Source organism: Paramormyrops kingsleyae, chromosome 19 (assembly GCF_048594095.1).
Source record: "Paramormyrops kingsleyae isolate MSU_618 chromosome 19, PKINGS_0.4, whole genome shotgun sequence".
In the NCBI taxonomy this organism is placed as follows: Eukaryota; Metazoa; Chordata; class Actinopteri; order Osteoglossiformes; family Mormyridae; genus Paramormyrops; species Paramormyrops kingsleyae.
The window spans coordinates 3,042,996-3,056,663 of record NC_132815.1 but is presented as its reverse complement, the minus strand read 5'-3'; the positions used below and the strand labels follow the sequence as shown (position 1 = coordinate 3,056,663).

The 13,668-nt window shown below is 49.8% G+C and overlaps 3 protein-coding genes across 12 annotated transcripts in view; 2 read left to right on the top strand and 1 right to left on the bottom strand.

Annotated features, from left to right (window-relative positions):
- Window positions 1-1,609, top strand: part of mdn1 (midasin AAA ATPase 1) — a 47,134-nt gene extending 45,525 nt beyond the window's left edge. For all 6 annotated transcript variants that reach the window (XM_072702911.1, XM_072702910.1, XM_072702906.1 and 3 more), the window contains exons 101-102: window positions 275-417; window positions 525-1,609. In XM_072702911.1, coding sequence (XP_072559012.1) covers window positions 275-417; window positions 525-710 — 329 coding nt within the window. In that variant the 3' untranslated portion in view covers window positions 711-1,609. The remainder of the gene's footprint in view (window positions 1-274; window positions 418-524) is intronic.
- An 85-nt stretch (window positions 1,610-1,694) lies between these two features.
- On the top strand, window positions 1,695-3,086 carry lyrm2 (LYR motif containing 2). Its single transcript, XM_023810288.2, has 3 exons — window positions 1,695-1,826; window positions 2,160-2,300; window positions 2,580-3,086. The coding sequence occupies exons 1-3, from the start codon at window positions 1,782-1,784 to the stop codon at window positions 2,658-2,660; spliced, it is 267 nt and encodes an 88-aa protein (XP_023666056.1). The 5' UTR covers window positions 1,695-1,781; the 3' UTR covers window positions 2,661-3,086.
- Window positions 3,085-13,668, bottom strand: part of ankrd6b (ankyrin repeat domain 6b) — a 26,614-nt gene continuing 16,030 nt past the window's right edge. For 4 of the 5 annotated variants that reach the window (XM_023810284.2, XM_072702912.1, XM_023810285.2 and 1 more), the window contains exons 4-16: window positions 12,667-12,765; window positions 11,828-11,926; window positions 11,637-11,735; window positions 11,163-11,261; window positions 10,175-10,273; window positions 9,955-10,032; window positions 8,722-8,826; window positions 7,445-7,579; window positions 7,072-7,239; window positions 6,547-6,699; window positions 5,220-5,333; window positions 4,654-4,942; window positions 3,085-4,457 (exon numbers count right to left, since the gene is read on the bottom strand). In XM_023810284.2, coding sequence (XP_023666052.2) covers window positions 3,895-4,457; window positions 4,654-4,942; window positions 5,220-5,333; window positions 6,547-6,699; window positions 7,072-7,239; window positions 7,445-7,579; window positions 8,722-8,826; window positions 9,955-10,032; window positions 10,175-10,273; window positions 11,163-11,261; window positions 11,637-11,735; window positions 11,828-11,926; window positions 12,667-12,765 — 2,100 coding nt within the window. In that variant the 3' untranslated portion in view covers window positions 3,085-3,894. The remainder of the gene's footprint in view (window positions 4,458-4,653; window positions 4,943-5,219; window positions 5,334-6,546; window positions 6,700-7,071; window positions 7,240-7,444; window positions 7,580-8,721; window positions 8,827-9,954; window positions 10,033-10,174; window positions 10,274-11,162; window positions 11,262-11,636; window positions 11,736-11,827; window positions 11,927-12,666; window positions 12,766-13,668) is intronic. The other variant, XM_023810287.2, reaches the window with a different exon arrangement.

Sequence of the window (13,668 nt, the reverse complement as noted above, 5' to 3'; positions counted from 1 at the left end):
TACTTGTCTTGATGTATCATTTAAATTGATTTGTTAGTCTGGAACACTGGGTACATAAATAGCTGTATGTTTAATAGAGTAATTAAGGTTTAGCACTTTGCTCCTGAGATGAGGAACCTGCAGCGCACATTCATGTCTTTAACCACAGCGTCACCTGCTGCCACATATGTATGACTGCAGAGTTCCCGTTCAGTGTGACTGAATTGGGTCCAAAGCCCAGGTTCCGTACTGTTCTCCGTCTGATCTCCCCGCATGCGGGCTCCTGCTTCCACAGACTCCGCCCAGCTGCTGCTGATCGTCTCCGACGGCCGTGGGCTCTTCCTGGAGGGGAAGGAACGGGTCACAGCGGCAGTGCAGGCGGCACGCGGTGCCGGCATTTTCGTCATTTTCGTGGTTCTAGATAACCCAAACTCGAGGGTAGGAGAACCGTGACCGGCTTTAGTTCTCTGCATGTTCCTGTCTCATGAGCTTTGGTAATGTTGGACAGACCCTTCTTCTCACCTGTCCACGTTGACGCTCTTCAGGACTCCATCCTGGACATCAAGGTGCCCATCTTCAAGGAACCCGGCGAGATGCCGGAGATCCGCTCCTACATGGACGAGTTCCCCTTCCCGTTCTACGTCATCCTGCGGGACGTGAACGCCCTCCCCGAGACGCTGAGCGATGCCCTCAGGCAGTGGTTCGAGCTTGTCACAGCGGCCGACCACTAGGCCTTGCCGGCCCTCAGTGAGGTCACACTAAACTGCAGGACGTCTCTCTGCTGCTACAGCCTCCGGCGCCGGAGGGCCGAGGCGACGGACCGTGACGCTGGCTGTGTATGTGCCTTCTTCTTCTCCACTTGAAATGTTCCCATAGTCCCCATGATTACAGTCCCACTCCCTTTCTGTTTAAAAGTGGAAAAATATTTAAGTCCTTGCCCCCCAACATGGCAAATAAAATGGCAGCCTACTTTTAAACCTTGCATATCTGAACAAAATAGACAGTTATCTCTTCTGTGTGTGTGTGTATGTGTGTGTGGCCTGAATACCTCATGTGTGTTGACAGTACTCCGTAAATGTGACGAATGGTTCAATATCTCAAGTAGTTAAAAAGCACACATTTTCGAAAACGGCGAGTTCAGGTAACCAGCCAGCACAGTGGCTAACTTAACCCACGCATTTCCCCAAGTGGTAAAAATACATATGATTTTGGGCTGTTTAAACAGATTTTATTTTTTTTAAAAGTGCCTTTAAGAGTTAGTCATCATTTGATATAATGTGAGCTTCCACTAAATTAATCTGTATTACCTGAAAAACTTAATCCTAATCAGGCTCTGTTAAGGATTGATATTAATGCCAAATATAGCTTCTTCAAGAGGGCTGGTAGGTTCCGTGTCACAAAGCGTACCATGCTTGTATGAAACTAGGTTTTTAATGTACGCCTGTATTTTCAAATTGCTGAATTATTTAGATAAATCTTTTGTATTGTGAGTAGTAACATTTCAGCTGTGAACTAAACAGATTGAAGATAGCTCACCCTTGTTTCCCTATGCACCTTTGTGGAAAAAAAATCTAGCTACCTACGAAACCTTATTAAATTCAGTGATACGAATAAACTTGTTTTTCGAAAAGATTTGTCAGTGTTTTGTTGGATTCCTCATTTTGACGCAATGTCGCTTGGTGGGGGAGTCGCTGCCCTCCACGCCACCAGAGGGCGTCAGAACATAATCCGTGGAGTCCGTGTCTCTGACTATGTCGGCGCCCGTGTGCAAGCAGTGCCCATAATATATTTGTCAAGTCCCCATGGCAGCTTCAAGGTTACCTCCCGCCGCACTGAGTTTAAAACAGGTAATTCACGCTACCGTTCAACTTGTATACTGTTTATATTAGGAAATGAAGTACAGTTATTTAGGGATATCAACCGTTAACTTTGTGAAATCGACATGCTTGTATTTACATTTTACACATTTGTCAGACGCTTTAGTCCAGAGCAATGTACAAGTGAGGCATGTACTGACATACATGCTGTAAAGAAGTTCATTGGGCACACATGCAGCGAGGCTGAGCTTCCAGCGCTACACATGCTAATATGGAAAGGTCATGATTATAACCCAAATCACATACTCATAGCAAATTATCAGGCGGTCCTGATTATAACCGTTTTAATTCACAATTTTTTAGTTTTTGGGTCGACAGAAAGTTTTACAGTTATACCGAAGTATGCTGCGGACCATCCGCCAAGTGCCGAAGGAGGAGGACCGCCGGTACCTGCGGAGCTGGGCGAGGGAGGAGTTCAAGAGGAATAAAGGGGCCACTGATCCGGTGCGTTTCTCCCAAACAGTACCTCTCTGACGGCGGCTATCCCCAAAGCTCCGTGTATTAGGTTTTGATTTACTGAACCTGATTACGTTTTGCCCGGCTGGATGCAAAAAAAAGCGTAACGTCTAGTCGTGATAGTCACGTTTAAAGCAGGGCTTCTGAACTGGGGGGTTCAGATTTTTTTAAAGTTACTTTTACCGCTAAGTTTAAAAAAATAAATAAAAAATCAGAGGCGTAACCATAACCCCCTTATTTTTGTTTGTTTATGCATGTCCGCCTCAGGATGCCGTCCGGATGATGATCACACAGGCCAACATGCACCTGCAGGATCTGCAGAAGACTCTGGCCCTGGCAGGGAGCTAGCTTGGTCCTGCCTGGGAACCTGCACCGCGGGGCTGTCTGGTACCGTGGTGCTGCGTCGCATGCACATTACCAGCGAGCTCAAACCCGTCGCCCGCTGGTTGGCTCCCCGTACCAGAGATGCTTGTAAATTATCCTGGAGCCGATGTTTTATCGCAGACTGAAAAGGAACGATACTTACTGAACACACGTCGCATTTCTGTGCCAGACCCTGGAGAAGGTGGACTTCCAGAGTCCATTTGGGCTTTCCATCAAACGGAGAGTGGTCTAGATGAATGTGATTCAGTGTAAATGTGTAAAATTACGTTAAGATGGGATGGCTTAGGGCCAGCAGTTTGCCTAGGTGAGTTAATGTTTCACTGCTTTTTAAATGTTTTTCTGTGATTTGTCTTCTGTTATTTAAATATAAAGAAAGATGCAGAAACGGTTTATTTTTTTGTGAAACATTTTTTTTTAAATGGAGCACATACAGTTTGTGCAGTTTAAATGCATCAGGATCAAAATCTTCTTTGCACAGTAACACATGTCCGCGCAGCCTGGGTAAGCTCACAGTGAAAGGTCACAGTTTCTTTCCTTTCTAAACAAACTCTTTCACTGTTCTTTTAACAATTAAGCTTATAAACAGTTAATGCTGTAAGTATGATTAGTAAAAATACCTGAATACAGTAAAGAAAAACAGATGATGATGATCTGCAGCTGGCTTCCACTTACAGTCACAGTCTGGGCTGCAAACGTGCAGCCTGAATATTTCCAGTAGTCCTTCATCTCCTGTAGCCAAATTTTAGCTTCTGAGGTTGAAGCCACATGTGCGATTTCACCAAAACTGTGATTTGTCAGCTGTAAAAGTAACACTACAAGAAAAAAAATACTGTTTTGATTTTGGCATAATCTTTAGTTATATCCATAAGGCGTGTTTTTGATTGGGTGTGTGACTGTATGTGCCTTCTCAACACCCTGTTTACAGCTGTAATTCAGCCGCTGGGAATTTTTGCTTGATTAGAGCAAAATGACAAAACACACGTTATTAACAACTTAAAATGCAAGCAGCAAATTAGAAATCAGTGTTTTGACTGGAGTGGCTACTGGTGGTTTCATACTAGCCAAGTGTATGAATTAGGACTATCCTTGAGACTATCCTTGTACAGTACGTTTATCATCTTTTAAGTCTTTGTCTATAAAAAATTGGATTCATTCCAGTAAAAGCACTGGGAGTTCTGTGGAAATCCAGCAGGTGGCGCTAGCTATCCGGCACGTTAGTCCTCAGCAGGCGTAGCTCCTCCTCCAGGCAGCTGATGCGCTCCAAGAGCGCGGCCCGGTCCCGCTGAGCCCTCTGGTCCGCCTGCCGACGGGCCTCCTGGATCTTCCTCTCATACCAGCGCTCCATCTGAGTGGAGACGGCCTCAAAGAAGTACTGTGTCACCTCCAGCGCGTGCATGCTCTCTCGCTCCTGTGCGAACGAGGGCTCCGGGGGCCCCGCGATGACCTCCGGGGGCCCCGCAATGACCTCCAGGGTCGGGGCGTCCCCCGGCTGCGCTGCCGTCCTCCCCTGGGCCTGCTTCCTGTGAGGTCTGCTCCTCTCACGCTCCCGGCGGTGCCTCCCACGGCATTCAATGGCGGGAGACTGGCTGCTTGCTCTGCTAGCCTGAGCTAGCTGGAGTCCGGTGTCGGGCTCGTCTGCGGCCTGCGCTTCTGGATGCGGCCTGTGGGGGGCAGCAGGGAGGCGTACCCGCTCTTTTGGTCGGACGACTTGAGGTGATGAAGGCACTGACTTGTTTTGGGCTGGAAAATGCTGTCTGTCATCTGCAGGGAAAACAATGTTGTGGTGGGAAGATAATGGCGAGAAGGAGAAACCAATCCAGGTGAAGATGGCCTGTTTCACCCATGAAGTTAAACCGTGAGTGTGACTAACTTTGGTTATATAACAGCTCTACGTGGGTGTGGAGACACACAGAACAGTGGATCTTTGTATGTGTGTAGTGGTGCAGAGAGGGCCTACCTGGAGAGCTGTCCATCTGAACCACAAAGTAATGATGACCGGCTGCTGCCTCAGCCTCGGTCACCCGGCTGGCAGCTTCCTCGGTCGCCCCTGATGATGCAGCGGCGTCGAGGGTCAGCGAGTTCGTGCTGCGGGCCGGGAGGGCGGGGCCTTCTGAGCCGGCTTCCGGGATGTCCTCTGGGAAGGATGGAGAGTCACGCCTGGTGCTCGGAGAATCTCCAGAGAGCCGGAGCTCTATGTTATGGATCTTGGACCAGCACCAGTTCTTCAGCTCGTTGACCACTGAGGTCTGCGAAGAAAATGTGAAAAAGGCAAACTGATGGAGGATCATCAAGTCTGTAAAAACGGAAGCTGCAATTTCCTGCTGTGCGGATGGAAATCCAACAAACGTCACCTGAAAAAATGTTTTTTCAAAACCGTGGTTTTCAGCTGAGCTAACAAGTACTATATAGTCATTCATGTCTGTTAATCTAAAAGCTCTTAACAGTAGATTGCGTGTTTTTAGCTGGTCTCACTAATGTTAAGTCCATGTTGGATATGATCAGCATTTCTGGGCAGCATGTCACCTGTTTCTTCTCTATCTCCTGATGCAGCAGAGTGGTTTTCTGCTCAAGGCGTTGAAGACACTCTGTCCGCTCTGCTGAAACTCTCTCCAAAGTGATCTTATCCAAGGCCCTGATCTTCTCAGAGAAAAAGCGATTGAAGGGAATCATGTTAATGTTAATGGCAGGGTTGCCCCTACACAAGCCTCAGGGGATGGAGTCCTGTCTGTTTGAAATGTACGAGGATCCCTCACTTCACAACATTCCCTTTACACTTTGCTTTTAGACCGACATCACCTACATCGGCCTAACATCACCTACATTGGACCGACATCGGACCGACATCACCTACATCGGACAAACATTGCCTAGATCTACATTAGCACCTGTTACCGCTAGCCGATAGAAATCCAAAGAGGAAAACAGCATTTACCTTTATATCAGCGAGGCAATTATACATATACAGTCGTACACCACATAACGATGTTTCGGCCAGCGACAGATCGCATACAAGACGGTAGTCCCATAAGATTATAATGGAGTTGAAAAATTCCTATTGCTTAACAACGTCATATCGTACCATAACGTTATAGCCACTGTAGCGTCATAGTGCACCATAACGTTATAGCCACTGTAGCGTCATAGTGCACCATAACGTTATAGCCACCATAACATCACAGCGCAGCGTGTTACTCGTGCATTTCTGCTAATGCTGGTGTAAATAAACCTACTGCACTACCAGCCGTGTAAAAGTACAGTACACATAAATATGTACGATGCAAAATACTTTAATCGAATGGTTTATATATTTAATGTACTTTTTACCGTTATTTGGGCTATACAGCCTAGGTGTGTAGTAAGCTGTACCATCCGCGTTTGTGTAAGTACACTATGATGTTCGCACAACGACGAAAACGTACAACTTTTCTCAGAACGTACCCGTCAGTGACTCTTGACTTGAGTCTGGTAAGTGAATCTCATACCTGCTTTTTCTATATGTTAGTGTTACTTCAGGTTTTGTGTTTTATTTCGTATGATTTGGTACTTTTTCCTTTGGTCTGGGAACACTCAAATTTTTTCCTCATGTAAATTAATGGTAATTATTGCTTCTTTTCTTGCCATTTCGGCCGACGAAAGGTTTCATAGGAACGCTCTACCTTCGGGTAGCGGGGAAAGACAGGTTCAGGAAAACCTGCTGGCATGACCTCGAGACGGGTCCTCCTGCTTTTATTGAGTCTCTTGCATTATATGTTAAACCTAAATTCGGTTATTACTGGTGCGATCATTAACCTCAGTGGATGCTCCAGCCTGGCATGACGCTTATTCCGGAACATTCCGGGTTACACCATACCTGGTGCTGGTTCCTGCGGTCCAGCTGGCCCAGCTTGCTGTTCAGATGCTCTTGGACAGTGTGAATCTCCGACTTCATCTCCTCCTTTGTGGCCTCCAGCTGGTTCTCTAGTTTGTTGATAAGAGGCTCACAGCGGCAGCCGTTTAGTGGAGCCTGTGCACATGGGAGGCGGCTTGTATAATTACGCAAATGTTCAGGCCATATAAGGTATCAAACAAAAGTTCCTTTATTTAAATAAAGCTGCCTTCATTGCAAATATAAGGGAAAATAAACGGGACGTTCCCATTGGTCGGTGTCTTGTCATGTGACATCCAACTGGGATGCCCTGAGCTAAGTGAACTGGGGCCTGTATCACAAAGCTGGATTTCTTGCTTAGCCGGATAACTTGTAACCCTAAACCTAACCCCAGTTTAAATGGACTTTATCCTCTTTTCAGGTGCTTTTATTTGAAATGGTAGTTTACAAATCCTGTCCAGACAGTGGGAGTCCAGACAGTGGGAGTCCAGACAGTGGGAGACGGCTCACCTGCATGACCCTGCCGTCCTCGGCTCGGTACAGGGTGTAGAGCTGATAGGCCTTCAGGCCGTGAGGGGGTGGGGGCGGGGAGGCGGGGCCTCCTGCTCTGCCCTTCTTCCGATTGGCCGCCTCGGCCCGCTTGTTCTCCCTCCGCGAGAGGGGCTCTGACAGCGATGGCTGGGCGGCGTGTGACAGAGGACAGTGGCGTTAGATTAGCAGCAGTCGTGCCGTCGTGAGAAGCCCCCGGTGGCTGATTAACGCAGTGGATAACAGCCTCGCCCCCCCTCGCAGTTAATCTATTCCCCAGTTCTTTGCTCCGTCCCGTTTCCCCCCGTAGATGATTTCTGAAGCATCCTGTCCTTCAGACCCCCCCCCTCCAAACCTTCTCTTTCTCCTTCTTCCTGCTCCTGCCTCCCCCAGCGTCAGCCGTTCCCTCGGGCGGCTCATTCCCACGGTCCCCCCCCCTCGTGGCCGGCAGGTCGCTGCTGTGGGTGTCTCCGGCCGCCGAAGCCCCCTCCTGCGATGGCACAGGGGGCAGCGAGGGGATTAACCATGTTTTTTTGTGTTTATTTTTAACCGTCTAGCACCTGCCGGCCTGCAAAGGGCCAATCTGAGACCTTCAATGGCATCATCTACAAATGAGCCCTTTCTGCTAAATCCGTTTAGTGTGTAATTAATGCGTCCATCTGCCCGAAGCAGATATATGGGCAGAAGCTGAGCTTCAAACTTCAGATGTAATTTTATTTGTATGTTGTGGCTGTGAGGCCGCCTGCTCGATGGCAGCTGCCCCCTCTGCCGGGTCTTTGCCCCTTTTCCGTGGGTGTTGCACATACACTATATGGACAAACGTATTGGGACGGCAGCCTGTCCGTCATCTTACTCTGAATCAAAGGGTATTAAGATGAAGTTTGCTAACTCCTAGTTGCTATAATAGCCTGTACTCTTCTGGTAAGGCTCTCCGTCAGATGCTGGAATATTCTTGGTGGGATCTGCTGCCCTTCAGGGTGGGTATCGATTCTGGGTGATCAGGTCCCCCTCTGTGAGCTTGCGTGGCCCCCACCTCGCAGCTGAACTTGCTCCCAGACGTTTCCACTTCACAATCATTTTACTTGCGGTTGACCGGAGCAGCTCTAGCAGGACAGACATGTGGGGAACTGACTTGTTGGAAAGGTGTCCAATGGTGTCCAGTGATGGTACCAGGCTGACTAACCTCTCCTGTATGACCCCCATTCTGCTGCCAGTGTCTGATGCTGCAGGTTGCATGGCTCTGTGCTTAATTACACACCTGTATGTCAGCGGTGGGTGTGGCTTATATGGCCAATGCCTGTAATTACTATGGGTGTCCTGATACTTCTGTCCGGATAGCGTACGCGCCTTGGGGGCCCCTGCCACGTGCCCTGTGCTACTTGGACTGGGGCGCAGACCCCCCTGTCCTGGGTAACTGCTTGGGGGGGGTGCAGGCTGGAGGAATCTTACATTCTCACTGCGTTACTTAGTTCTCCTGCGTCATTATCTCCTAGGATGGCATTTTCAGGCTGACAGCCCTACAGTCTATGGGGGGAAGGGGCTCTGAATCGCGCAGTGAGGCGTCAGCTGGAAGACGCTGATCTCTGAGCAGTGTGTAAAAGCAGCGGGTGTGTCACGGCGGCGCTGGGTCACCTTGGCGGGCAGCACGTTGTCCCTGGGCACAGACTGCGCGCGTCGCTCGGCCTTTAGCTTGTCGCGCCGCTTCCTCACACTTCTGCCCCTCGTGAAGCTCTGCACCTGCCATAAACAAACACACGGGGGCGCCAGCGAGCGTCAGGCCTGTGCTGCCTTCATCCCACCCTGCCAGTGGCGTAATGTCAGCTGGGGAGCAGATTCGAGGCTGGGGGGCTGTCATGGCGGACACCGTAATGGGGGTGGGGATCTGCGGACACCGTAATGGTGGTGGGGATCTGCGGACACCGTAATGGGGGTGGGGATCTGCGGACACCGTAATGGTGGTGGGGATCTGCGGTCGCTATGCAAGGCCACGCCTGATGGAGGCGGTATTGTTCTCCTGACTTCTTTGACCGCTTGACATCCTTAGACAATCTGTGTTGTACCAGGACTCTGTCAGAACCTCTAACACTGGCAGGTACTGGATAAGCTTTAAAAATTATCAAATAATGTGTGCCCCCTGATGGACTGGCATCCCATCCAGGGTGTACCCCAGCCCTGTGCCCCCTGATGGACTGGCATCCCGTCCAGGGTGTACCCCAGCCCTGTGCCCCCTGATGGACTGGCATCCCAACCAGGGTGTACCCCGGCCCTGTGCCCTGTGATGGACTGGCATCCCAACCAGGTTGTGCCCCGGCCCTGTGCCCCGTGATGGACTGGCATCCCATCCAGGGTGTACCCCGGCCCTGTGCCCCGTGATGGACTGGCATCCCAACCAGGGTGTACCCCGGCCCTGTGCCCCCTGATGGACTGGCATCCCAACCAGGGTGTACCCCGGCCCTGTGCCCCCTGATGGACTGGCATCCCAACCAGGGTGTACCCCGGCCCTGTGCCCTGTGATGGACTGGCATCCCGTCCAGGGTGTACCCGGCCCTGTGCCCTGTGATGGACTGGCATCCCGTCCAGGGTGTACCCCGGCCCTCTGCCCTGTGATGGGCTGGCATCCCGTCCAGGGTGTACCCCGGCCCTGTGCCCCCTGATGGACTGGCATCCCAACCAGGGTGTACCCCGGCCCTGTGCCCCCTGAAGGACTGGCATCCCATCCAGGGTGTACCCCGGCCCTGACATCCCGTACGAAGTGTTCCCCATTTCAGCCGTTTCTGTTAACTTGGGTGAATCGGTACCCATGGGTGCCCATTTTCTAACGCGCCTACCTATACAGGGAGGTATAAAGAGGCACGCGACACTGACCTGCGGAGCCTTTGTGAGGAGCAGGGCCACGCTCGGGTTGTTGTGCTCCCTGGCCAAGTCCAGCGGCATCTGGCCGGCCTGCACAGAGACACCGGGCTGGATAGTCATATCACTGGCGAGAAATAAGGGCGAAGAGCCCCCTGGAGGCCTGAGCAGGCCTTTGTACAGCAGGCCTGAGGCAGGCCTTTTTACAGCAGGCCTGGAGGCCTGAGCCACTCACGGCGTTGACAGCAGTGCTGTCTGCTCCAGCCTCCAGCAGCAGCCGCGCCGTCTTCTTGTGGTTCAGTGCGGCGGCCACGTGGAGGGGCGTGTCTCCCACCTGTGGGACAGGAGGCTCGTTTATGTCCCAGTAGACACTGGGAATCATGAGGCTTTGTTATCAGCTGGTTCACTGGTACTTTTACTGGGTACCAGCAGGTAAAAGTTGAAAACTGGCCTACGTTAAATTTCATAAGTCAGAATGTGTTATTGTCATACACTGTCAGAAAAACGCGGTACAGCCCTGGTACGGTTTTGTTCCCCAAGGTACAAACAGCATGAATGGTATAAAAATGTTCCATTTCTGTACCTTAAAAAGGGAACGTTTACTACAGTGAGGGTACAATTGGCAGATGCTTGAGGGTACAGCCAGTGACAAATAACTGTATCCTCGAAGGACTTTGACAATGCAACCCATTGTAAAAATATGTGAGTATCTTGAAGGGTTTTTGAGATACGGCTGTTGAAGTTACTCTCCAGCCTGACTGTCACACTTCATTCTAGTACCTGGTGCAGTGATGATTTTCTAGGCCTTTATGATAAATCTGTGGGTGAAACTGACCAGTATTTTTGGTCAAACCACTGAAAAATCATTGCACTTCAAGAAATTTCAAAGCGCTTTTTACAATAAATAAAAATAAGGCAAAGGTTGGCAAACACCAACAAAAACATTAAGATTAAGATTTTAATGTGACATTTCCGGACAGAGGAATAAGTTGAATCTGAAGGGTTTTGCGCCGGTTTTTGCTCTTTTCTCCAGTCAATGCACTTACTGGCCGGTACCTACTACTATGTTGGATATATATGTTACATATATGTAATAATCAAAAGCTTTCTGAAGTGTTATCTGAGTGATTTGATTGTTTTCAACTGCAATCCTACTTATCAATGTCCATCTTTCATGTTGATTACAGGTAGGTGTCATTAATTCCCCCCCCACCCCCACCAACCTGATTCTGCTGAGTGACAGAGCAGAAGGTCCCCAGGAGGATCCGAATCACGGTCACATGATTGTAGCGTGCGGCCACGTGCAGACAGGCGTCCCCAACCTGAGACGGTGACAGAGTCACAGCGGCTGAGTCCTTATTTGCAGACATTAGCCGTGTGGTCAAACCTCAGCCCAGCGTTATTCAGGTAGTCTGTACCACAAATATTACTTTCTACGGTTTTCCTGCACTCATTTTCAATTTTATATATTTAGTATTTTAATTTACTATATTTTAACATATTTAATACTGTCAGTATTTCAGATAGTATGTGGCACAAAAATACACTGTGTTTGTAGTAAAGGACTCGATTACAAGCCTTTGCGGAAGCTGCAGATTAATGTTACCCTGACCTAGGAACAGCTTACTTTTAAATCCTAAACTCAGTGAGCATTAATAATAAATGCTACAGACTGATCCGAGATCAGGCGCACTCACATTGTTCTTGCTGTCTGGCCGGGATCCGCCGAGCAGCAGCACGCGGGAGGTCTGTGCGTGTCCGTTCTGGCAGGCCAGGTGCAGGGCGCTGTTTCCAGCCTGAGCAGACACAGGCGGGTCGGCATTTACCCTCCGCACCCCGCGGGCTCTGCTTCACAGTGAAGCCGGTGACCCCCCCAGCTAAGCCATACCTTGTTCTTGGCATGAACGTTGGCCCCCGCCTTGACCAGCTGCTTGGCCGTCTGGCTGAATCCGTGCCAGGAGACCTCGTGCAAAGCCGTGTTTCCGTCCTGCAGACGCACGAGAACCGGCAGGGTTCAGAGTCCTGCACTGGCCGCTTTGCCTGCCATCGCCTGACCGGCTACCTACCGACCGGCCGGCCTGAACGCGTCACGGCTCTTTAAGGACGACGTGAGGCTGATGTAGCCTGATCTCAGGGTGCGTTTGGCCTTGGCTATGTTCAGCAGATACAGTCAGTGGCTCCTTTGGGAGGTAAACTTCCCTTGAACCGACAAGGACCTACTTTTGCTTCCAAAGCAGTCTGACCTCTTCATCCTATGGATCCATTGTGTTATGTGGACGCAGTCGCACCAAACTGTAATTCTTTTCACTGGATGCCTTTCTGTTCCTTTTAACACATTTATCCTCCGAGTTCCCTCGTTAACAAGGTGTTTCAGACATAGAAATGCCACTGATTGGATCTATTTTGTTTTCTGTAAAATGATGTATGAAAGTCCAAAGAAGGTGGTTAGTTCTGAGAAGCCAGAAGCACCAGATGTGACACTGCATTCAGCATGACTGACCAGACTGACCCCTTTGACCTCGTCTCTTTGTTATATGTGGAGGTGCAGCCACACGATTGGCTGTCTGGAGGAGCGGGTTCTGTGCATTAGCCAATGACAAGGGGCTCACATGCTGATCTTCCGAGGTCCCGCCTATGACTCCGGCACAGCATGTAAAATGGCTCTGACAGTCAGAATAGAAAGCGCTCGGATTATCTTTTCGGACAGGGGGCGCGCTGGGCGTTTACCTTGTCCTGTCTGTCCAGAGCACACCCTTCCTGAACGAGAGTCGCGATGATGTCACTGTTTCCCACCACAGCCGCACGGTGCAGGGCCGTCTGGTCACCCTGGGTAGTAAAATCACACAGCACACAGCTGGACTGGGCAAAATGATGCTGAAATACAGCCCAAAACTATTCACATGACCAGCCAGAAGAACAATGCACCGCGTTACAAAATTCTGGGTAACTGACTGTGTTTATAGCAAAGACCTAAATTGGACTATGGATGCTTTACAAACGTACAGAAGCTGATAAAGACCATGAAATATATATTTTTTTATACCATGTTCTCCTGACAATGGGAAAGCGAACATCGTTTTCCTGTGATAACTGAATAATTTTCTCCAGAAAACGAACAGAATTTTCGCATGATAAAACATTCATTTCGGCATTGATTTTCGTTTTCTTGAGAACTTGAGAAAATGTATTCAATGCAGAAAATCGTGAGAATACGCTGTCCGTACCAATGGCTATAGATATTCAGCTTTTAACCGGCAGTAAGGCCCGACAGCGGATGGCTTTTCCGCTTTCGTCTGCTGTTGTTTGATTACTATTTCTGATGGGAAGGTGGACGCTTGCAGATGCCCCCAGCGGGGGACCGGGCCTAACCCAGGTCTACAGCTCCTGAGAAGAGAACATGTAGGAGCCCGGGTTCAGGGCCAGGAGCAGACAGACAAGCCCACTCCCACCCCCCACCCCCCACTGGTGCCAGCGACTCCTCGGCCAAAGAAGGAGAGGTGGAGGTGGGGGCTGTTTGAGAAGTCTGGGGGCGATCAGGCTTTGTGTTTTTGCTCTGGGTGGGGGACACTAGTGTGCTGAGGCTGCAGAAGATGTAGAGTCAGTGACAGGCAGAATAATCCCCTTCTAGGCCACTGGAGGCATGATTACCTAACAGCGGTTCCTATAGGAAATTCAATTAATGTCTGCAGGAAAAGCAGCCAAACAGATCTTCACGTGGAAGCTTTCCCA